The 23271-nt window shown below is 49.0% G+C and overlaps 1 protein-coding gene across 4 annotated transcripts in view; it reads left to right on the forward strand.

The window, feature by feature from the left end:
* The window catches only part of MAPRE2 (microtubule associated protein RP/EB family member 2), a 142392-nt gene extending 120264 nt beyond the window's left edge, over positions 1-22128 (forward strand). For all 4 annotated transcript variants that reach the window (XM_045849628.1, XM_045849626.1, XM_045849625.1 and 1 more), the window contains 3 exons: positions 12055-12194; positions 16677-16835; positions 19144-22128. In XM_045849628.1, the coding sequence (XP_045705584.1) occupies positions 12055-12194; positions 16677-16835; positions 19144-19218 (374 nt within the window). In that variant the 3' untranslated portion in view covers positions 19219-22128. The remainder of the gene's footprint in view (positions 1-12054; positions 12195-16676; positions 16836-19143) is intronic.
* The last annotated feature ends 1143 nt before the right edge of the window (positions 22129-23271 follow it).

Here is a 23271-nt window from a genome sequence, read left to right on the forward strand (position 1 = left end):
TGTCACCATACAATCTAACAAAATTGTTTAGAATGAAGTTCAAGACAGCTAAGTGCTACTAGAGCCTTAGTATTGAACAAACCAAATGGACTTTTTTGGCCAACCCAGTATGTTGAAATATCATTTGGTTCTGCAACTAAACCCCACGTACTGCTGTGATGGATCATCCCTTCTGTCTCCGTAGGTGTACTAACTTGATGTTTGTTTGGCCTTTCAGCCTCACAGTAAAACTTGTCTGGCATCGAAAGGAAGTGACTTAGGCCCTGGCCAGGTGACTCAGTTGGCTGGAGTGTTGTCCTGTACATCAAAAAAAGGTTGCAGGTTCAATTCCTGCTCAGGGCACATACCTCGGTTACAGGTTTGATCCCAGTCAGGGTGTACATGGGAGGCAGCTGATCAATGTTTCTCTCTCTTCCTCTCCCTCTCTCAAATGAATAAACTTATCCTTGGGAGAATTTGGAAAAAAAAAGGGGGCAGTTAATTTGCATTATTGTTTCTATGAGCAGAATATCAGATCACTAGTGAATCTGTGTTTATTACTGGTGCCTTTCTTTGTCACTGGGAATAGAAAACAGTTTTGACTTGAAGAATTTTCTAGCCTCCCTTTGAACTGAGTGAATTGAACTATCAACCAGTTCCATTTTGTTCAGTCATTGCTTCCCAACTGCCTGACTACTTAGTATTTGTTGAATTGATTTAAGTTGAATTGCTACAATGTCCATTTGGATCCAGATGTAGTACTTAAGCCAACACATAGATGTTTTTGAAGTTCTCGCCAATGATCTCCATCCCCTGAGGGCCCCCTTGCACTGTAGCTTGGAAAACACCACGGTTCGCATCCCCAGAGTTCGGAAACCACAGGTCATGTTTACAGGATTCCTTGCTCTTTTGTGAAAGCTTGACTTGAATTTTTGTTCGTTTAGTGTTTCAGCAAATAGTTGTTAAGGCACAGGAGAGGGTTTTGGAGAAACTGGTTCAGGGAAGTTGAAGCCTGGGGAGGAAACCTCACAATAAATAGATAATAACAGACCACCTGAAGCTGGTCTTGTGTATTCTAGAAAGGTTTTGTCTGTTTGTTTGTCTGTCTGTTTGTTTGTCTGTCTGTTTGTTTTTGAAAAACTGAGGTTTCACCGAGGCTTGTGGAGTAGAAGTTAGCCAGGTGAATGGTACGGAAAAGACCGTTGCAAACAGAAGGAACAGAATGTTGAAGCTGAGAGAGAATGTGCTGTTTTCAGTGAAGGGTGGTCTGTTCTGTGTGAACGTTGAGACGTGTTGAGACGTGAGGCTGCAGAGGTGAGCAGGGCCCTGGATGAAGGGTGAAGAGGTCATATTCCTATTCTGTTGCTGCAAAAACAATTACTACAAATGTGGCAGCTTAGAACAGCACACACGTGTTGTCCACAGCTTCTAACATCCCAGCACAGCTTAGCTATGTTCTGTGCTTTAGGGTCTCACCAGGCTGCCACCCAGGTATCTGCTGGGGCTGTGTTCTAATCAGAGGCTCAAGTGTGGGAAGGTCCTTTAAGTTGTTGGCAGTTCTGTTAAGGCTGCAGGATTGAGGCTTCTGTATATCACTGGCTGATCTCAGTTCTAGAGGCCACCTACAGTTCTGTGCCAGGTGGGTTTTTTCCCCAACATGGGTACTTAGTACATGGCAGCTTGCTCCTTCAAGGACAGCAGGGAGAGTCTCCCCAGTGTGTGTGCCAGCAAAGCGTCATGTATAAAAGCTCCGTAACTACAGGTGTGACATCCCATCACCTTTGCCATATTCCGTCGGTTAAAAGCAAGTCACAGGTCTCACTCACACTGTAGGAGGGGGCCACAAAAGGTGGGAGCACTAGGAGGTAGAGCTTCCCTCCTGGTCATACTTGTGGGATGTGTGTTGGGGGGTCACCGTGGGATCTGTCTGTCACACTTTCTAGTGGGGACCATGTGGAGTCACTGAAGGGCTCTAGACACAGATTTGCACTGTGGTGTGCAGAGCACTTGGAAGGGGCACAGTTATGACCCAGAAGATGAGCTAAGAAGCTGTTGCAGCAAATCATGTAGGAGAGGAGGGCTGCCTAAACAGAGGTGTGGCCATATGGGTTACAGACGTACAGCCCACAAAACTGACAGTGATTGGATACCAGAATTAAAGGAGCGGGAAGCCGAGGACAGATGCTGTACCAGTTTCCCGCGAGGTGTTTGGGTGGCGGAGGCAGACACCTCTGGAGCAGGAGCTGCCCAGAGCAGAGGAAAGTAGATGACTCTGGTGGGGTTGTTTGGGCTGTCACTTGCCTGAGCCCCAACCTGCTCTGTGGCCTCTCTTTGTAAGGGAGTCTGGGTAAGATTGTGTGTTACTGGGGGACAACAGACTTACAACTATCAGAAAGATGACCTCAAGCTCTGGTCTTGCCAGTGATAAGTCCATAGGGACTCTGAACAGTATTAAGTAACTAGGGACTTGTGTTCCCAAAATGAGCATCTTAGCTTGTAAGCCTTTTGCCTGAATAACTGCCACATGCCAGGAGCACCAGTGATACCCAGGTGTCGTTGTTATGGTTACACCTCTGGGCTTTGCTCAGTGCTGCAGTAAACTGGCAAGGGGGTGCTCCCCCAAGTGGTCGTGGGGATTCTGCCATGTATTGTTCTCATGGGGGTGAGGGAACCCCACCACTTCTAGGAAGAAATTGCTCTGAGAATAATTTAAAAACAAACATTTTGAACTAAGGTGGTGGTTGGTTGGTACCTAACGTGTTTTAAAGCACACTTAATTTTCTACCAAGACGTAAGAGGTATGAGGTCAAAAGTTTATCAAAAGAAATCCATACCTTGTTCATATAAGTGTTTAAAAGTTAGAATTTTTAATACTTGAGCCATTTCAAGATGAAGAGTTTTCCCTGCATTTCCCTCTATGAAAAATACGTGAAACCAGAGTGACTCAAGCAGAGCCTGGAAAATACTGGTGAATCACATGATGGCTAAAAATAAGCACTTGTCTCCGGCAGGGACAGTAACCAGGGCAGAAGTAACTCAGTCCGTGAAAGCTCACGCTGGCTGGAGTGCCGAGTGGGGTCAGGCCCTCTGGCCCATTACAGGGACAGGCTTGGGGACCACTGGTCAGGAAGGGGCACCCACAGACTCCACGAGCAGCTCCCGGGGCAGCGGCCACCACACCCTCACTAGGCCCCCCGACTTCCAGCGTAGCTCACTGGCCTGCTGTCCCAGGCAGAGCTAGTTATCGTACTGTGTCCTGACGCCTGAGCAGTGGACTGGGAGGGACACCAGCTGCCTCATGGTTCTGGTCACTGCCAACTTTTCCCTCAGTCCTCTCCTTGGAATCAGTAGCTGTTGCTATTGACCACAGAAGGTCTTTGTTGCTGTTGAGGTTACAAAATGTAGGTTGTGTAAAATGGCTGGACATTTGGTGCCTGCCAAATAGGGTGTATAATAAGGGTTTCCAAACTGCGCTCTACCAGAAACAAAAGTGTCCGAGCACTCACCACTCACAGCCAGGGGCTGGCTGCAGGGCCTCTGAGCCGGTCCATCGGCCGGCAGTGCCGGTCCTCACCTGCACTGCAGTCTGCTCCCACACAGCAGTTACAGCTGAAGTCAGGTCATGTCCCCCTCTGCTCAGGACCCCGCGGCACCTTCCCTTCCCCCTGGGAACGAGAGCCCACCTCCTGCCACTGCCCTGTGTGACCTGCCACCTCCCGCACCTCTCAGACCTCTGTCCTCCTGCCGTGGCCGGCTCCCAAGCAGGCGGGGAGGGCATTGCACGGGCAGCCGGCCGTCCCTCCGCCTGGAACGCCTGGCAGACCAGCTTCCTCGCCTCCCTCAGGTCTTTGCTCAAATCTAACTCTCTCAGTGAGGCCTTGGAGAAGAGCGGGTCACTCCTGCAGCTGGCCCGTACCCCGTGGGCGCCCTGTAAGGTGTAACTGTGGACTTGTTGAGACTCTGGTTGGCTTCTGTGCAGTTGAGCCTTTCAGCCAAGGTGGCCCCACATGTGCCTGGTGTGGATCTCGCCATTTTGCATCTGGGCTGGACTCCCACCTGGAGGACTCAGTGTTTCTGACCCCTGTCCTTCTGAGTGGCTGGGGCTGAGTGTGGCCTTGGAAGTCCCGTGGGCCTCAGGGAAGAGCGGACACTAGAGATGTGACCCGTGGTGGTCACTCAGACCTTCCCTAAAGTGCCGATTTAAAACTGCCACCTACCCACCCCCTACCCGGCACTCCTTAGCCCTGCCCTCCTTTTCTCCCTTTCACAGCATTTACCTTCTAGCTTACTAGGTCACTTAGTAATTTATTATGCTATTGCTTAGTATTTAACTCCCCCCATTAGAATGGAAACTCCACAGGGACAGGCGTCTCCTGTGTTTTGTTCATTGTTTTATCCAAGTGCCTGTAGCTTGCCGGATATGCAGTAGGGGTTCAGGAAGCATTCGCTGTGTGGATGAATGAATGGGGTCATTTAAGAAGCAGCAGAGAGACCTGGGCTGTGGCATACTGGTTTCACGATAGAGGGTGCATGGACGGGCGACCCTGTGCCGTGGAAGACGCTGAGAGGTTGTCAGTTAACACATTTCTTAAAGATCTTCTTAAATAAAGTAGTCTCATTTCCTTATTATTTCAGCAGTTTAGTTTTTTTTTTTTTGCTAGTGTCTATGAAATGGGGAGTCTGTGTACTTTCTCATCATTAGTAGAGTCAGATCTCATTTGCTGAGTAATAATAATGTAAGCTAACATTTATTGAGCGCTTACTGCATGCCAAGCTCTGTGTAAGAGCTTTCCGTTATCCACTCATGTGCTCTGCCCAAGTCTGGGAAGTGGGCTCTGCTCTTCCTCCTGCACACAAATCCAGGCGGTGCCAAAGCCACACCTCCCAGCCAGTAGCAGAGCCAGGGTCCCAGGAAGGGACCCCTGGCTGCAGGGCCCCTGCTCTTACCCGCGCCCCCCCCCGCCCCCAGGGGCCAGATGGAGGAGGCCAGGTCCTTCCATGTCGGGAATACCACTCCCACTCACGCTTGGCTGCAGGAAGTGCCCCAAGCTGCTCAAAAGAGAATCCTGCGCACTTTGATGAGCTGACACTGAAGGAGCAAAAAGGAAGTTCCAAACTCTGCCGCTGGTTGCGGCAGCAGGACAGAACCCTGAGGGCCGCGGACTAATTTCAGCATGAAAGAGCCAGCCTCTTCATGGTCTCATGAGGCAGGGCACCGTGGAGTCCCATTCAAGTTCCATTTGGACTGGCCCCCAGGTGCTCCCCCTCCCCGCCCCCACAAAGTGAAGGAGCAGGGCCACTTCCACTGGGAAGGACTGGATCTTGAATTCTCAGCGGTCAGAACTGGGTGGGGGCTGTCGGGCATGTCGCAGTGCGGCAACTCTGGTGTCCTTGTGGTCACCCCGAAGACCCTCTTCCCGTGAGAATTCCCCTCCTCATCGGTCCGGCCCCGGGCCCTCTCCCCAGAGCTGGCTTTTTATACTTCTCTATTCAACAGTGCCTGTTATCTCAGTTAAAAAAATAAGCTCTATCTGCCAAGGGAAAGGGGACAAGGAAGTAACGTCAGATCTATCCACAAACAACTAATCAAAGTAAATGTGATGCATTTTCTGCACACTTCAGTTGTTCTGTGGGGTTTTGTTTTTATTGAGATATAATTGTCATATATCATATTTCAGGTGTGCCACTCAGTGATTCAATATTTGTATGTATTGCAAACTGATCATTGCAGTAAGTCTAGTTAACGTCCATCGCCACACATAGCGACGGTTTTTTTCTTGTGATGAGTACTTCTAAGAGCTACTTTCACATATGCAATATAGTATTATTAACTCCAGTCACCATGCCGTACTACGATACGTTCCCAGGACTTATTTCGTGACTTGAAGTTTGTACCTTTCTTGCCCGCAGCCATTTTGCTCACGCCCTGCCTCACTGGGGTTTGAGAGGGGTTTGAATTGAGTGAAGACCCAAGGGTGAAGGGAATATTCTCTCAAAGTAGGGGATGATTAAAAGAGTGTGTGCTTGCTTCCTGAGTGTGTGTGTGTGTGCATGCAAATGTTTTTAATGGCTCTGTGGTTCTTGTCAACAGTATTAATGTCATATTTTTAGCTCTTCTGTTTACGATTTTGGCAGACGGAATACAGCAGATTATGTGAAAAGAATTTCTGAATTCCATCAGAGCCCTGGCCACAAAGGATAAGCCAAGTACAATGCTTTTATTTGCTTCATCATTCTGAATTCAGTGGGCTTCATATGCCCAAAACGTTGTAGCATTTTCCATAGACATTACGCAAGCTACTAATTACCGACATTAGACACAGCGATGCTCTGGCTTCACTAAGGCAATGAATCAGGCCACTCTTTGTTTTTTACTACAGTTGAAATGTCTTAGAATCTCATATTTATACCCCAAATCTTGGAGGCATTAATTAAGACACAACACTCAAAGACTAGCATTATAAATCATGTCCATATCCAGTGGGTAAAGTCAGAGAATTACAGGGACTCGTGCAAAATTTATGTCTGTTTTCCTGCTTCTGAAACTTGTTTTGAAAGGAAAGATTCGAGAGGGAGAGAAAAGCTTCAGGGAGAAGGGATTCTTGTAAAACAGTGTTACCATTAATTATGTTTTCAGGGCATCATCAAATGCAGCTTGAAAAAAGTTGAAATGTTTGATGGCTGCAAGAAAAAAAATCTGTATCTGTATTGTAGCCAAAGTAGCTGCACTGTCTTCAAAAGGCATTATGCAAATGTTTTTCCCATCGGCATCACTGAGCCCAGAGGCATGGGAAGGCAGAGAGTGAAACCACAGATGGGTGTGGGGGTACTTTAGGAGGCAGGAGGCGCTTTTGAGGACCCCGGTGGCTAACACCAGGATCAAGGACATTATTGGGTCAGTTTACAAGTTGCAGTGCAAATAGTAGCTTACACAAAAGTGTTGTGTTGTATCCGGGTTGAAAATACCAATATTGATCGCTGCACAGATTTCTGGTAATGTCCTTAATGCAGTGGCCCAGGTAAGTGGGAAAGGAATATTTGGCACCCCCAAAAGCTCAGCACACTTTGGAGAATGGTTGTTTGAAAAAAGACAATAAGACTTTTAAAGCAAATAAATAAAAACATAGTTCTTAACTGTCTAATGAGGGTGATATATTGCAGGGTATTTTCTATTATTCTAAAAAAACACAAAATCATTAAACATAATGAAGAAATTATTTCATCTTTGTTTTTATAAGTGTTAGTATTTAGCATTTCTTCATGTGTGTTAGTCACGTTCTAGCTGTGGGGGGTGGGTTACTTCCACACCAAGATACAGCTGGTGATGGTGTGAAGAGAGCTCACTTTACATTCTTTTGAAAATGAGCTTTTTAGTTTAACCGTTAATTGCATCTTTTTTAAAGCTCTAAATTTCTGAAGATACTAAGACCAACCCCATGTCTCTTCTGTTCTTTAATTTCTTGCCATTTATTCATTAGAAGGTGTAAACGCACCCTTACTAGTGCTAATCTCTCATATCCTCATTCATCAAATGTTTATTTCCCTCTGTTATCAGTTTGTTTCCAAACAACTTGATCAAAATTTCAAAACCCCTCTAATCTTAAACTTCAAATGCTAACTACTTAATGGATCTATTATTACATTTCCCAGATTTGTTTTCCACTCCTTGCTCTCCTCAGCCTGCACCGACCCCAGTCAGGAACTGTGTGGGGTGGGGCAGGAGGTGGTCTTTGAGTACACTCTTCTCCACCAGCCCTGCCCTGCCCACTGCAGAGGACAAATGCCAAGTCCGCCGCTCACGGCCTTCACCTCTGCCATCCCAGGCTGACCCGCAGCTGCCTCGGGTGTGCCAGAGTGGAAGAGCCGGCTCTGAACCCCAGCCGTCACAGAATCCGGGGAACAGGCGAAACAGACCTCCACGAGCATCTTTGAGCCGGGCTCTGTCAGTAGCAAGGGATGTTGTTTCCTCAAGGAAAAAACGGGTCATCTGTGAGGCTGCACGTTTGGAACTGGGACAGCGGTAACAGCCGTCATTACTGCAGCAGCTCCAGCCTCGCTGTGAGGCCCGGGAGCACGCCGCCTGCCGCGGGGCGGGCCCTCTGTTCCTCTCCCAGCCAGCGTCCTCTGCTTATTTATGGTTTCCCTCCCCCGTAAATGGCCTTGCACAGGGCTCCGGCTTGCCTTGACCCCTTCTGCTTTCACTTATCAGGCATTTCAGCTTTTTTTTTCCCAAGCCACATTTGATGGTGTCCTGAAAATATAATTCCTGGTAGCCCCATTTACAAGTAATCAGCTTCTATTCCATAGATGTTTTTCTTACAGTTTACGTGAGGCTGGATCAGGCAGGAAGTGTAAGAACAGACGTATGTCTGATGAACCCGGCTCTGTTGTTACAACCAGCCACCTCATAGTCGCTGGTGTGCTGGGGGAGGATGGCCCTGGGTGGCGGTGGGGGGCGGGGTGGTCACATGGTCCCAAGGGAAGTCCCTTCTGCAGGGCTGTTTCCTTCAAAAGAGACCATGACCATGGCAGAGCTTGGACAGCCTGGCCCCAACCACCTTGCTCCTTCCTACTCAGAGTTAACCATTTACTGTTGAATTTACCCACTTGAACTCTTGTGCTGATTCCATAGCTGAAGGGTCTAAGTAATAATGGAAGGTGATCCTGAAAGGAAGCCAAGTGAGGGATCTCTCTCTCTCTCTCTGAGAAGCTGATGATTGCTGTTTGGTTTCCTATGTGTATTGCTGGCTCTTCTGGCAGTGGCTTTGATGTCAGCCTCAGCTCTCCAGCATCCCCTGGAAGCCTTACCCTGGATAAATGCCTCTCCTAGGAGCTGTTTTGGGAATTATAATGGCTTTTTTTTTAAGTATCTCCTCTGGGTCAGATGCTGTGATTGGCATGGGAACATAAAGCAGTAAACAAAACAGATGCAACTCCTACCTCGTAGAGTTTGCCTAACAACAGGAGAAGTAGGCATTAAACAAGTAACTAAAGCAGTCCCTTTCATCTGGGGGAACATTCCAGGACCCCCAGGGATGCCTGAAACCACGGAGAGCACTGACCCCCATATATACTGTGTCTTCCCTATCTGTGCATACCAATGATAAAGTTTAATTCCTAGATTAGGCCCAGTAAGAGATTAATAACTAAATATAAAATAGAGCAATTAATATACCATGATAAAAGTTATGTGACTGTGGCATTATTACGTAAAATAAGGGTTACTTGAACATAGGTCCCTCCACAATCTGTCTGATAACCAAGGTGGCTACTCAGTGACTCACAGGTGGGAAGTGGATGCAGCGTGGATACTACACAAAGGAATGAGTTATGTCCCAGGGGGGGCGGGGGGACGGCACAAGACTTCATCGTGCTACTTAGCATGCAATTTAAAACTTATAAATTGTTTGTTTCTGGAATTTTCTATTGAGTATTTCCGACAGCGGTTGACTGTGGGTACCTGAAGGTGCAGCAAGCAGAACCATGGGTGGGGGCAGTACTGTACACCGTGGCCACTGGTGGGCGCTGTGTGGAGGAGTTCCGGGTGCCATGGCCTCCCGGAGCAGTGGCATCCGAGGTCCGGGGGATGGTAGACTTGGTCGTTCAAAGCAGGGGCGGAGGGCAGGCAGAATGTAACCCGAATCGCACACTCTGGCCATGCAGTCCAGAACGCTTCTTGTCCCTGAGAACACTGACCAGAGCCATGGCTGCTGAGATGCCTGAACCCCCTGCGAGGCCCTGAGCTCCTGGAGAGCAGGCATCTCCAAGTCCATGGCATGGCTCACAGTAGGCACTTCATTAGTATGTCTTTAGTGAATAAGACGCGTTGATCATACAGTCTTTGACCTGCTTTCTGTGGGGCATTCTTTATATTAAAGTATGACTATTGCTTACAAAAAGGTCTGAAGTAACTTGATTTTTCAAAAGCAGCTTCCCCAGCTAGGCAGGCTGCTGGCTTCCCATAGAGAAGGCTCTTTGCCAGGTCAGCATGTTCTCGCCCTGCCTCTCCCGCCACGCTCCACGCTGTTCTCTTGCTACTGGCTTGCCCTTTACCTGGAGAGCCTGGCCCGTGGGCCTGGACGTAGCTCCCAGCACTGTTTTCTGTGGGCTTCTCCACAGACAGAGGGCCCCCGTGTGTGAATCACAAGTAAAGGCAGAGCAGCCCCTCTCTAGAATCCTCAGGGATGTTTCTTGCATGGGTGAGACAGGCATTCTCTCCACAGAACAGTTACCCTTTGAATACTCGAAACTGTTTTAAGTCACTCCCAAATGAATCATTCTTATTCTCAAACACATCAGGGTAGGATGCTGTCGACGCTCCTTGAGGGTATGTATGACTTTGCTTCTGTAACTAATGACTCTGGGCACCATGAAGACATACAAAGCTACACTTTACAGTCGTCCTGTTCCCTACATTGTAATTAAGAGTGTTTGAAATTTGAGCACTGCTGTCAGCACACTTAGCCTTTGTAACACTTGCCTCTTTCTAATTTGTGGGTACGGATAAACTGCAAAGTTGGAAATAAACTGCAAAATTGTAAACCATCTAACCACGGTTCTATTTACTTGTTCATGTATTTAATTAAATATTTGTTCCCTCAATAAATAAATATATGTTCAGCCAAACCCTGTGGCCAGCACTGGTAATGCAAAGCTGAATGGGACATGTCCCTTGCCCTCCAAGAGCCTTCTAGGGGAAGCAGAATGTCAGGGGGTGGTGGAGAGTTGGGCCACTGGGAGCGCCCAGGGGGAGCAGCTCCACCAGACTGAGATGCCACCTGGTCAGAACTGTGTTCAGAATTAAGACGGAGTGGGTGGGCCCCCGGGAATGACCCTGAGTTTCTTAATCTGTGAAGTGCATCAGCTTCATTGCATATCCCTGGTACCTTCTGTTCTGGCTGCTGAGGTCACTTCCTATGTCTGTGCTGTGTCCTAGATACCGAGAGAGCTTATCATGAGCCGAGCTCCAGGTAGGTGAGGTCTTACCTGAAATCAGTGGCTTTTAAAAAAAAACTTACAGCGTTATTAGCAATGCTATTGAATCACTAGGCTAGGGCGCTCATCCCCAGATCTCCCCATTGTAAAGGAGTATCTTTTTTCCCTCTATAATAAGTAATTTATAGGGTAATACCTTGACACATGGATTTCTTAGTTCCCAAAAACATCTCAGTGTTTGAGGGTCCATCAATAAACCTTCCTGAATCAGTGTTGCAGAAGTGTGATTTTTCTAGTTCTAACATTTCTTCTGTCAGTGTTCTATAAAGATCTTTGTGTCCATCCCTTCCCCTTCCCCAGTAAGTACAGACTAGACTTTTAACCAGTACCTCATACTACATTACAGCCTTTTTTTCTTTTGGTGCGCAAACCGTCCCAGGTGTGGCCTGTCGGGCACCCCTTCAGCCTGGCCCCTGTGTCCTTTGACACCAATCCCTACACACACCCTTGCTTTCACACACACAGTGTTCCAGGCTGACCTTGCACTTCCCCTGCCCCACCCCTGGAATCAGCCGTTTCTCAAGTAACCCTTTTATTGCAGGACGAGATGGAGAAGCCAGGACTTGGGCACCAGGCACGCACGCAGCTACAGAGATGTCATTGTTCCCAGGCTCTCTCAGCAACTAAAGCCAGGAAATATATTTTAAAAGAAAAAACATATTTGCATTAACATTTCTTCTAAAGTATTAATCTAGTATAAGGTGTTTTTTCTTGTCCATTAGAAATTCAACTATGGTGCTGCTTTAAGACCTAAAAACCTTTCCTCTTAGAAAAAACTTAAAATCCCTTTGTGCCTGTTACTCTTCTCTCTCTGGAGAGAGAAGAACAACTGCATTAATCTCGTGTTACTTGAAGGGGAAGAAAAACAGTGCTCAGAAAGGTTAAATAAGTTTCCCAAGATGACACCGGCATTTTATCGTGTGCTCTTTCTGCGTGTACTTCTGCTTCTGCGATGGGAGGGACCGCTACCCGTCTCTCTCACACACTTGAGTGGACCCCTTCTGCACCATCGATTTGCTCTGTGTCTAAAAAGCATTTCTGATGTTGCCATTATTTATAATTTATCCTGCCTACTTTCAGGTGCAGCTAAATCAAGCCCAGCAGCTAAACCAGGATCCACACCTTCTCGTCCCTCATCAGCCAAAAGGGCTTCATCCAGCGGTTCAGCATCCAAATCTGATAAAGATTTGGAAACACAGGTCATACAGCTTAATGAACAGGTAACTCCTCGCCCCTGGCCCTGTGTCTGGGAGCAGTGACAGGTGTGAGGGGAGAGGGAGCAAACTCCTGGAGGCCTGGGATAACTCGGGGCAGGGGGGGAGGCAAAGCAGAATCAGTGGTTGCAAGCAAGGACAAATATCAGGAATCGTTCAAGCAGGTAAAATCAGTGGCTCATTATGGATGAAGATGCTAGTCACAAATCTCAAAGCTACGTTAAGACAGAAGGACAAATGACTCAGCCCCAGGTAAATGTAGGCTTGCAGGCCAGCCTCCCCCTCCCCACACCTGAGTGCCTTTAGTGAGCTCCAGTCTGGACCGTGGCCTGTCTGTCCACGTCTGGCCAGTCTAGATGGTGTTAAAGGCTTTAGGTTGGTCTTCCTTCCTTTTCTCCAGCAGCTGCTTGTTAGGCTCGTTCTTTGTGACAGACACTGGGCTTGATGCTAATCATATAATGGTAGCGAGAAAGAGACCTTCCCTCCTCTCATAGAACTTCAGACAGCAGTTGTACAGGGTAGGTGATGACACAATCAAATGCAAAAACTCTAACACTTCCCACAGTAGCTGAAATCTGTTACCACAGGAACCCTGCCCTCAGTACTGGGTGATCAAAAAGTCCCCAGCGTCTGAGAAGAACTTGCTTTCTGTCTACCGTATTTTGCCGTGTAATGCACACACACATTTTTTGCCCAAATTTTCAGGACAAAAATCTTTCGTTTTTACTTTTTTATTCATTTTTTATTTATTTGTATTTAGATACTTGTTTTTTGTATTACAAAGGAATTTTAGCATTTATCTTTTAATATGTTATGATACAAGAAATTTTAAAAAGAATTAAAAACATTTATATAGATATGTAATTAGTACTACCCATGTACAACGTGCATCCTTATTTTTCTCTCAAAAGTTTGGGCAAAAAGTGCACATTATACGCAGCAAAATACAGCAATATTCCTCGTGATTACAATAAATCTAGCTGTATTGCCTTTGAAATTTTCTATATAAAAGCTTAGCTATGCATTCTAGCTAACAATAGCTAATTTTGTCTATATTAAGTCACACAAAAACTATACATAGGTTTTTTTTTCCTGTGAGGTAGGGGTTAGACCTTTATTTTAAATAAAATGTTTTGCCCATATTCAGACAAATGTTTAAATGGTCTCTAGGCCTGAGCTGAGATGAGGAAATTGAGAGCTGTCTGGAGTTCGGATGTTAAACAGTCTAAAAGTGAAAACATAATTGGTAGGGAAGGACCTACTGCAAAAGCCTTGTACCCCACACCTGACTTAGGAAGATGGTCTTTCATCTTGGCTCCTCCCACCACTGGGAGAGGAGCCTTTATTGGAGGTCCTCAGGCTCTTCCCACCTCTTACTGGCCATTCCCAGTGATTGATCTGATTCTTGATGAGCCAGCAAGAGTCTGGAAATGGTTTTTGAGATAATTGTATATTTGCAAACACGAACCTAGTTTAAAAGCAGGCAGTTGCTTAACTACGGTGTTTCTTTACAATTCTGATCACTTTGATGAAAACAACGAAACTACAAGTCATCAGTGGGCAGGACTTTGATTTGGAAACTGCGGAAGGTTCACCTTACCTGCTGAGTCCCAGTTTGAGCCTGAAGCAACTCTCCAGTAATGCTCCTCATGCTGGGACGAAAGGCAGTTCTGACGGCCACAGCGAGCCGTGGGCCACCTGCCTCAGCTGCGGCAGATGCGGTTAGACACACAGAGCATCGGGCGTGGGGCTGTAACACTGTAGATTTACAGCCCGTTTATCCTTAGGAACTCCCATTCTTGTGATATCTTGATCACCACACCCAGGTTCCCAGCCCTCCAACCAGGAGTGTGACCACGTGGAAACCCCTCCTCCTTCCTGCCCCTCTCCCTTACCCCTTAGCCAGTGGCCCCACTGCCCTCTAGTCAAAGAGCCCCACATCCCCAGGGGACCCAGGCCTTGTCCTGCCATCAAAAATGCCACTCTAGAGAAGACAAAGGGAGAAAAAGAGGAACACCCTAGCAGTCTTCCTCCTCCTTGTGGTAACTCTTTCCTTACTTCCAAAAGGCTTCCCTCCCGCGCCTGCCCCTGACTCATTCAGTCAGAGGAGGGGTGTGCCTGCGCCCCCCACAGAGGTCATACACACCCTAAATTTCAGGTCTTCATTCAACAACTACTCAGTGAGCTCTTTCTCCCAGCCATTTCTGTGGTTAACTGTTACTGTTCCCCACATTCTGTCCTTGAAGCCTGCAGGGTGCCCCCTGAAACCAGTGGGGACCACACAGGCGTCGCTGTGTGAGAAGTGAGGACACTAGGGCAAGGAATGGCGGAGTGAAAACGCCCAGGCCGAGGAGTGAATTACAGTCGCAACAGAGAAAGTGACAAGTGCCATAAACTTTAAGAATTCTCGTTGACATGGCCCTGTGCCTTTATTCGGGCAGTCTCCCATGGCATACTATAAAGTGCCACTGTGCTAGACAATTCCAGTGATAGAAATAAATCAAAAGACATCGCTAGAGCAAGTAGGGTCCATTTCGGAGAATGAGCTAGCAAACAGGCAGTGGGGTGGAGTCCCTGCGTGTTCAGGGGTCGTAGCCCCGCAGCCAGGGGATGTGGGAAAAGAACTTTTCCTTCTCTCTCTTCCCTTTGACTTTCTCGAGGCTCCTTCCCCAGCATCCCCTCTACCGGGCAGGCTTCTCCTGTAGACATATAAGTGAGGAGAGAGGCATCAGTCTTTATGAGGGGGACTGAGGGCCAATTGATCTTTCATCATACAATTTAGTTCCTGTTGGTTTTCACTAGGGAATGTTTATAGCTGCGCATCTGTTACCTGATGCGGCTGGACCACCACCAAAGACTGGCTTAGGCCAGGTCTCTCTGCAAAAGCCTCAGCTCTTCGCTCGTCCCGCAGCCGAAGCACACAAGAGAGACAGACAAACCTAGTTCACCTTCAGATGTGTCCAGAGACCCTTCCTGCCTGTGGAGGGGGAGCAGGCAGACACCTAAACTGCTGCAGATCCACCTGCTGGCACCACTGCAGGCCTCACGTGGCTTCTGTGGCCAAGCCCAGGGAGGGGGTGGTTTGCGTGAAAGCAAGAAAGGATTTCTAGAATAAAGGCAGGTTTCTTTTTTCTGGAATTGAGGCTGTTGGTGGCCTTCAGTTTTTACCAATATCCAGGCAATAATAGTATTATGAGAAATCAGAGTTAAAAGTTAGCAAACGGACACCCTGCTATTTACCCACTGCACAGCTCTGGGGGCGTCCGTGAGGGGAACTCCGTGCCCCCGCGTCTCACAGGACGGGTGTGGGTTTACCAGGTGTGTGCGAGAGCGGCTGCATCCTGCCTGTGCTCAGCGCCGACTCCAGGCAGGTACACAGCAGGCACAGAGGCCCACAGTTACTAGGAAGAGAAGAACAATTTCCACCCCAAAAGTAATTCTTGGAGATTCTGTTAAAGGGTGGTTTTTCATATACTGAAAAAGATTTCACCTGCAGAGGGCCATGAAAGACTTCATTTACCTGCCAAAGAATATTCTCTGCATAAATATAAAATGCATGAAGGGTAAAAGGAAAATCACAGGAGTCTCAGAGAGCAGGAACAGGTAATCACTGGGGCCTGCGTGTCACTGCCTGGGAGCTGAGCCCAGATGGGTCCACCTACTTCGGCGTCCTTCAGCCCAGGTGACAGCGCTGTCGGGCTCTGCCTCACCGTTGCCCCCTCCCTCCGCTGCACTGTGTCTGTAACCACAGGGCGAGGCCGTGTGGCCCAGGAAGGTCCTCGAACCAGCAGCGCTGGCCAGGAACAGGGCAGAGGGCTATTTTGCTGAGGGAATGGAGCTTCCACCTCTTCCTGCCTTTCCAGTGAGAATCTTCCACAGAGCCAGACCTGGAAAAACTAAGCGCTTCTCAGCCAGGCTTTCCGTCTCTCCCCCAGTTTTCCTTGTGTAGTCAGGATCCAGTTTCGCAGTAGAGAGCATGTGTCCAGTTTGGCCCAGCAATGTCTCTGAAGGCATCTGAAACGAAGGGTGACTCAGTGCAGGTGACGTGGAGCCAGAAGCATCCTCAAAACACATCTAAAGTAACCACGGGGACAGCCTCTCTCCTCTCCCTGTGACCCCTCCTCTCAGGCCGCCAGCTCCCCTCCCTGCGGAGGATGGGCAGGCCAGCAGGAAGATGTGTCTGGCCCGTGTTAGCAGGAGAGGGAAGCTTACTCAGCCCGCCGCACGGCGTCCAGCAGAATGGTCCCTCTGACCCTGGTTATAAACACGCAGTCGGCTGAGGGGAATGACTAGTGTGCTGCTGAGGCTGGACGTTTGGCCCAGGCTCAAGCTCCGAACAACAGCCCCTTGTTGCTCCCGGGACTTGCACATCAGCTACATTTTGCATGTCTGTCTGTCCGTGTTTGGGTCTTTCTGCACGGGCATAGTGGGTTGCTTGTTTCTTACATGTACCTGGGGGTTATTCTCCTCCCCCTCACCCCCTTGCAGGTACATTCGTTAAAACTTGCTCTCGAGGGCGTAGAGAAGGAACGGGATTTCTACTTCGGAAAGCTGAGAGAGATCGAGCTGCTCTGCCAAGAGCAGGGGCAGGAGAACGACGACCTCGTGCAGCGACTCATGGAAGTCCTCTATGCCTCAGACGAGCACGTAAGTGTGAGGAGCCCCCGGAGTGACGTCGCGGTCACAGTGCCGTGACCCGTGTGCCCTAGGACACTGCCCTGGGACCTCAGGGAGCATGGCAACTCAGCCAGGGCCCTTGAGAGTCCCAGCGGGAGGAGCAGCATTGTCATCGCGGTCCACTGGCCTCGTGCCTCTGGGATACGCAGCCGTGAATCACCCGTGAAGGGATGGGTGATGGGGGGTGCGGGATGCAGAAAAATAGGCTTATGCAGCCAAATCGCAAGTGATTTTCAGTAGTCCCAGCAGAGGCACAGTAAGAATGTGTGTGAGGTTCGTTCTTCACACAGGATCGGAGTGTGGTTAGAGGAGGAATTGACCCAGGTGCTGTTTTCATCTCCATTGGCCTCTCAGTGGTCTGTTTTTATTTCATAGCTGGTTGTCTTGGTTACTTACTGCCAGAGCACACCAGCTCTGTGGGGCATCCCTGTGTTGCAGAGTACCTCTGGAAAGCCTGCTCTGTGGGGAGGGCCTGCCCACCAGAAGCGAGTGTGCGGGAGGAGACACAGACATGAGGTGCAGTGGAAGCACAAGAAAAGCAAGGAGGGGAAGGGGCGGGTTAAAGGGCAGAGACGGAGGCAGGTCCCCCCAAGTCTGCCTGCACAGGGAGAGAGAGGTCCCAGCAGTGGGGAGCAGGAGTGGGAGCCTGAGGGGCCTCGCCTCCCACAGTGCCCACTGCACTGGAGAAGGTGAGAGGGCGGCCAGGGTTCGAGCTTCTCCTCCTGCCAGGCTGAAGCTGGGAGGAAGGTTTGCGCCTGTGTGTCCCAGAGGCCTGCGGATGCTCCGGGGGCTCTGCAGCTGAGTTGCACGTGTGTTGGTATTCCCACAGACTGGAACAAGCCACTGGCAAGTTTACTCTATGTCTTACTCCAGCTGACACCAGGCAAATGTTTACTCCATTAAGATTAAAATCCTAGTTACAAAATTTTCCTGAACTATAAGAAACTGTCTGGGGTTTGGGGATTCTCCACCACTTTTTTCAGTTTCCCCAGATGTTCTTTTTAAACTTCTGTCTTGGTTATCCTCGTCTCAGATGGTAGATCTGGAAGCCCTGAGAGTCTGCCGATCAGGGCGCAGAGACAGCACCGGCCTCACAGCACACGGCTCTCAGCGTGCTCGGGTCTGACGGGGGAAACCACAGGCTGCTTCGCAGCGTGTCTGCACCTCCCCGAGTGGAGCGGGCACCGTGGTCTGTGCGTACAGAGTGCTTTGTAGTCTGTCGAGCACCAGGTGAACTGTGGTTATTTTCACAAGCGTGTTGGACACGAAAGCCAGTGAGGTGTGGGCAGCTCTGTGAGTCTGAGGGCGGGGCTGCTGTCTGTCCGTGACACCACCGGGGAGTTAGGCCCCCTGCGGGACTGAGTCCTCCCAGCCCTGCCTGCCCAGCGGTAGGAAAAGACTGATTCTAACCTTGAGCCACATCTTGTCCCCACAGGGAGTCCTTATATAAGAAACACTGTCAGGTGATCTCCAAAGTCAGGGTTGACGTGGGCCACCAAATTCCTAGCTACTGGCAGGCAGGGCGGCCTTAGACGAGAGCTCTCGGCTCCTGGGCTGCCTTCGAGGGGGTCTGCCTAGATGACCGCACTCACCTTCTCTTCACACCACCAGGCCCCCTGTATAAACACCCCCCGACTTGCTGCCGTCTGGATTCAGAAAGCCGTTCTCTCTGTGTAGGCAATGAGGGCAGACACCCGGGCAGCAGTAATACTTTAAAGCATCATCAGTCATGAAGACTGAATAGTGTGTTTAGCAGGTCTTTTCCTGAGACACTGGGTATCCTCTCCTTGCCTTACCACTCTCACAGCTGCTGCTCTCACCCTGAGCCTGTCCCAGATGAGTAACAGGTTATAACAAGGGGTCTGCTTCAAGCAGGCATGCCGCCAGGTGGGAAGAATGGGTCCCAGCAGATTCACTTGTGGGTCTCGTGATGCTCTTTAGTAACTGCGTCCAGTTTTCTCTTTTAGCAAACGTAGGAAAATGTGTAGTAGGTTCTGTGAAGATTTCTTTCCAAAACAGAAGGAGAAGTTTGGCACATAAAGCCTGCTGACTGTGCCCGAGATGATCAGTCCTCTGATGGGGCGGGGAAGTGAAGGCATCCACCCCTCTGTGTGTGCTGGCTCCTGGGAGTAGGGCGGCCCCGGCGTGGAATGGTTCCCGAGCCCGTGTTCTCCACGGCCTGGAGACACCGTGCTGTGCAGGGAAGATGGGCCTGGGGTGCCGCAGGGCCTCCAACACAGTGACCTGTCTCAGCTAACGCGTGTCCCCTGCCCTGCAGGAGGGCCACCCAGAAGAGCCAGAAGCCGAGGAGCAAGTGCACGAACAGCAGCCCCAGCAGCAAGAAGAGTACTGACCCGCCCTGGCAGCTCTTGACACTTCCGTTTTGCGTGGGAACTTTTCTTCTGGAGAATCGGAACACGTGTGGCCTCAAGCTCAACAGAAACCAGTTGTTCCCAGTCTGCCGGTAACATCAACGCACTGTCGCATACATACGCCAGCCACTGCACTCGGTCCCATTTCCTTTGCCAAGACACTTAGCAGTTGGCCTTTTGGTGGCCTACCTGAGAGATCATGGGGTCACGTACCTTCAACTTCACCACTTGGCTGCGTGAAATTGGTTCTGCTCTTCTCGTTTCTTTCCAGAGCAACTCTCCCCACCCCACTACCACCACCAACACCCCCTTTTTAATCCTGGTGTGAAACAATGGTAATTTGATATATGGTATTTATATTGGCATTTCTCAACCCAGTGTCACTAGATGTCACATACATTTGTGGTGCTTTGATGTTTGCAAGTCTAACCTTTTGAACATAAATTTGGTAAAATAATAAATTGGAACAAAGGGAAAGAGATACTTGATATGAAAGCCATAATGACAGTGACTTGTTGTATAGGGGAAAACACAGAGTCAGTTTCTGCCTCTACTCACAACTTAAAGGGAAAAAGAGAATGGCATCAGAACTAGGGCGTCAGGGCCCGGCAGTGTTCGCACATCAGCATGTCAGACAGCCACACAGCGTGTCGTTGGTGTTTTCCTTGAGTGAACGTCTTCAGAAACTATCTCGACTTGGCCCTCTAACTGCTTGTCCCCCCCACCCGCACCCAGGTTCTCATGCTGTTTTCTTTCTCAGGGTCCTCCTTGGTGGGCAGCCCCTCTCCCCAAGAAGCTGTCATCAGTTGCCTGCAGTCCAGAGGGGTCTGCGTAGGTCCAGGTCCCCTGCCTCCAGGGTGGGTTTCTGCGCCAGTCCCGCCACCACTCTGGGCGGCTCCACCTGGAACAACTGCAGGGGGTGCTCGAGGGGTGGGGCCCTCAGTGAGCCGCACGCCTGCTGGGACGGACGGCCTGACGGGCAGGAGGCTAATTCCAAGGAGGCGTCGTGATCCTGAGGTCTAGTGTTGACACTGGAATGACAGCACAGAGTATTCTATGACCCCGAGTACCTTCTGGAATAAAGCATTTCCCCTCCTCAGTACGGCAGCCCTCCATGTCATCGACCTTTGCTAAGCCGTGGCAGTTCATAAACCAATGATACGTGGATGAATTAAAAGCATTCCTTTTTTTTTTTCTTAAATGAGATTTGCACATTTGCTTAGTATCTTTCCAAATCTTTCCCTCTTTATTCTCCCCCACCCCCATGACAGATGGTATCCCTTCCCGGAGCATTCATTTCACTTGGTGTCTAACCTTAGATTCACCTTCAACTTGTTATTTGACTCAGCAGGTGCGACAAAAACAAAGAAGTGTGCCCACCCCACTTTCCTCTCACCTGAAAAGCTTAAAATAAATTTCTGAATTATGTATCATAAAGCTTTGACATTTCTTTATTAATTGATGAAATACTACTTCTAAACCCTCACACTGAAGCTTTCCACCAAAAGAAGTCTTCTCAAAATAAATCTTTTGCAGCAAAGTGGCATTTATTGAGTTACATGTGAAAAAGATGGCTCGTGATTACAACACACTGGGCAGGATTGGGCAGCTCTTCCGTGGAGTGTGGTTTTCCTTCCCTCTCTCTCCTGCTTGCTCTGTGCTGCGGTGGCAGCTCCCTTCTCTCGGGCTGGAAAGCCCGCTCTCGGCAGTGACCTCCCCAGCCCCTGGCTGCAGGTGGCGGTTGTGCTCTACGCAGCATCCTGCTGAGCAGTATATTCCCCCCAGACCTCTTGCACTCACTGAGTTTCCCTGTTTTAAATGGCTTTTATAAAGAGGTGCCATAAAGATTATAGGTCAGTGGTTTCTACTCAGTTTCGTGCCGGCCCCAGCCAGCTGAGGAAAACCCAGTGCTGGGTGCTCGTGTTTACTACACAGTTACATAAGCCTCACCGCACCACTGACACCCACTCCGCTCTCCCTAAATCCCCAGCCTCCTCAGCTGTAAACACACTGGCCAGATAGTTCAAAAAGATAATGTCCCCCGGTCGTCATACTTCATTCCCCTGCCCAGGTCTTGGAGCATGCTATTCGTTTGATTAGAAAAGAGCTATAGATGCCGCTCTCTGTCCGAGTCTGAAACACCTGCCGCTGTGTTGCTTCACACGGGACCGCACTGAGACCCCGGGAAACATGTACCAGCACCCCAGCTCCTGTGCAGGCCGCGTCTCACTTGCCACACCGGCCCCTTTCTCCCCAGTGGCGGTACCCCATCATCCCCCCACCTCAGCATCTGGGGCTCGCCTTCCTCCACGGCCGGTCATGCATCACCGTGCTGGGCGATGGGCGACCCGTGGTGTGTGCCCTGCCCCTCCCTCTCAGAAGCCGACTTCACTCTTAGCGTCCCCTCACACCTGCTGTGGCGGCCACAGCGCCCACCACTTGTGTCAGATAGGAAGTGATGGGAGCAGGGGCAGAGGGAGCCTGTCTTCTAAGCAGAAAAGCAGGAAAAGAAAAGACAAACACCCTGTTGACCTGAGAGAAGTAAACTCCAGGAGGGAACCGAGAATAACTCCCTTCCCTGGTGAGTATCTATCTCCATTATTCCGTTAAGGTTTAATATGCATTCAAATTACTTTTACTAAATAGTACACCATAAAGCTTTTGTTATATATTACTTGTAAACTGAAAGGAATGTAAACATATGTATTGTTAATTATAAATATAGATAAGTAATGACATAGATGAAAAGGTCTTATTCAGATGTATCACATTCATTTTACATTACCCACCAATTGTCGCATGATAGAATAGCTTTTTGTCTCTGAATATGTGAATAACTTGACTTGCGGTTATCTTTTTACATATTTAATAAAAAAAAGTATATGTTAAAACCGGCTTGCATCCATAGGTTTCCTTTTGAGTGAGCATGTGCATGTGGGTAGGCTGTTTGTGTGGAATCACATTTGATTATAATTACACAGGGAGAGCGGTCTTCGTTTTTACTGATAACAAACGTTTTAACTGGAATTACACATTAGTATTTGATATCAAACGTAGCAGCTGTAATGCCTTTCAAAAATCTTTACCAAAAACAAACAGAGAAACCATTCCCTTAGGAAACATTCCACCGCCGAGCCGAGCCCCTGCGGGTCCAGCCTGCCCCATCTCGTCTGGACGAGACACAGGGCACAGAGCAGACGGTGCAGAGGCAGGCGGACGGGTCACAGTGGAGCTTTGTGGCAGAGCGACCTGTGATTGGCAGAAGCCCTTTGATCAAGTGTATTTCCTTCCTCTGGTTTGTTGACTTTAACTGGAATGATTTATAGACATAAATAGAATATAAAACCTAAAAATTCCCATATATGTACTCAGAGTTTTCATCTGACCCAAGTCCACAGCTTGTTAGTAACACACTCTCTCCCAGTCTGTTACATCGCTTATGCAGATGCAGTGTGACCTCCTGCCAATGAAACTATTTCTTTTTTACCAGCTTGAGAGTTTTTTCAAGGGAGAGGAATACGTGAGGGCGGGGGAAGGGAGAACTGTACTAGGGTTGGCCCAGGGAGCCACCTGCAGAGATGCAGAGCAGGTGAGCAGCTGTCAGGTCACCGAGGTTCAGCCCGCTCCTGGTTCACCCTGGAGGATGCCCGGCTTCCCTGAACTGCTTTCAGGCACCACCTAGAGGCCAGTTTCGTTTCTGTCGTTTCTTTGGGCACCTGTTTCCCATTCACTTGCCTCCAGGCCCTCTTCTTTCGAGGGCAGAGAAGTGGGGAAATAACAGAATACAGAGGTGCTACCACTCTTCTCCAGCCACACTCACCTCCCCACAGGGCACACGTGTGCAGAAGTCTGCGCCATTACCCAGGTATGAAATGTCACACATTTACCAACCGGGGTTTTGAACACTGGTCTTCCACCTAAAGACATTTGTGCACAGTCAGGAACACGTGCGAGTCACCTCACTTAAAAGACACACTGGTGGACTCAAGTAAACACATCACTAGTGGTTCAGAAGTGGTAAAATGACAGGCTTG

The sequence above is a fragment of the Phyllostomus hastatus genome, unplaced genomic scaffold, assembly GCF_019186645.2.
Source record: "Phyllostomus hastatus isolate PE091 unplaced genomic scaffold, TTU_PhHast_1.1 phas_contig_80, whole genome shotgun sequence".
Classification (NCBI taxonomy): Eukaryota; Metazoa; Chordata; class Mammalia; order Chiroptera; family Phyllostomidae; genus Phyllostomus; species Phyllostomus hastatus.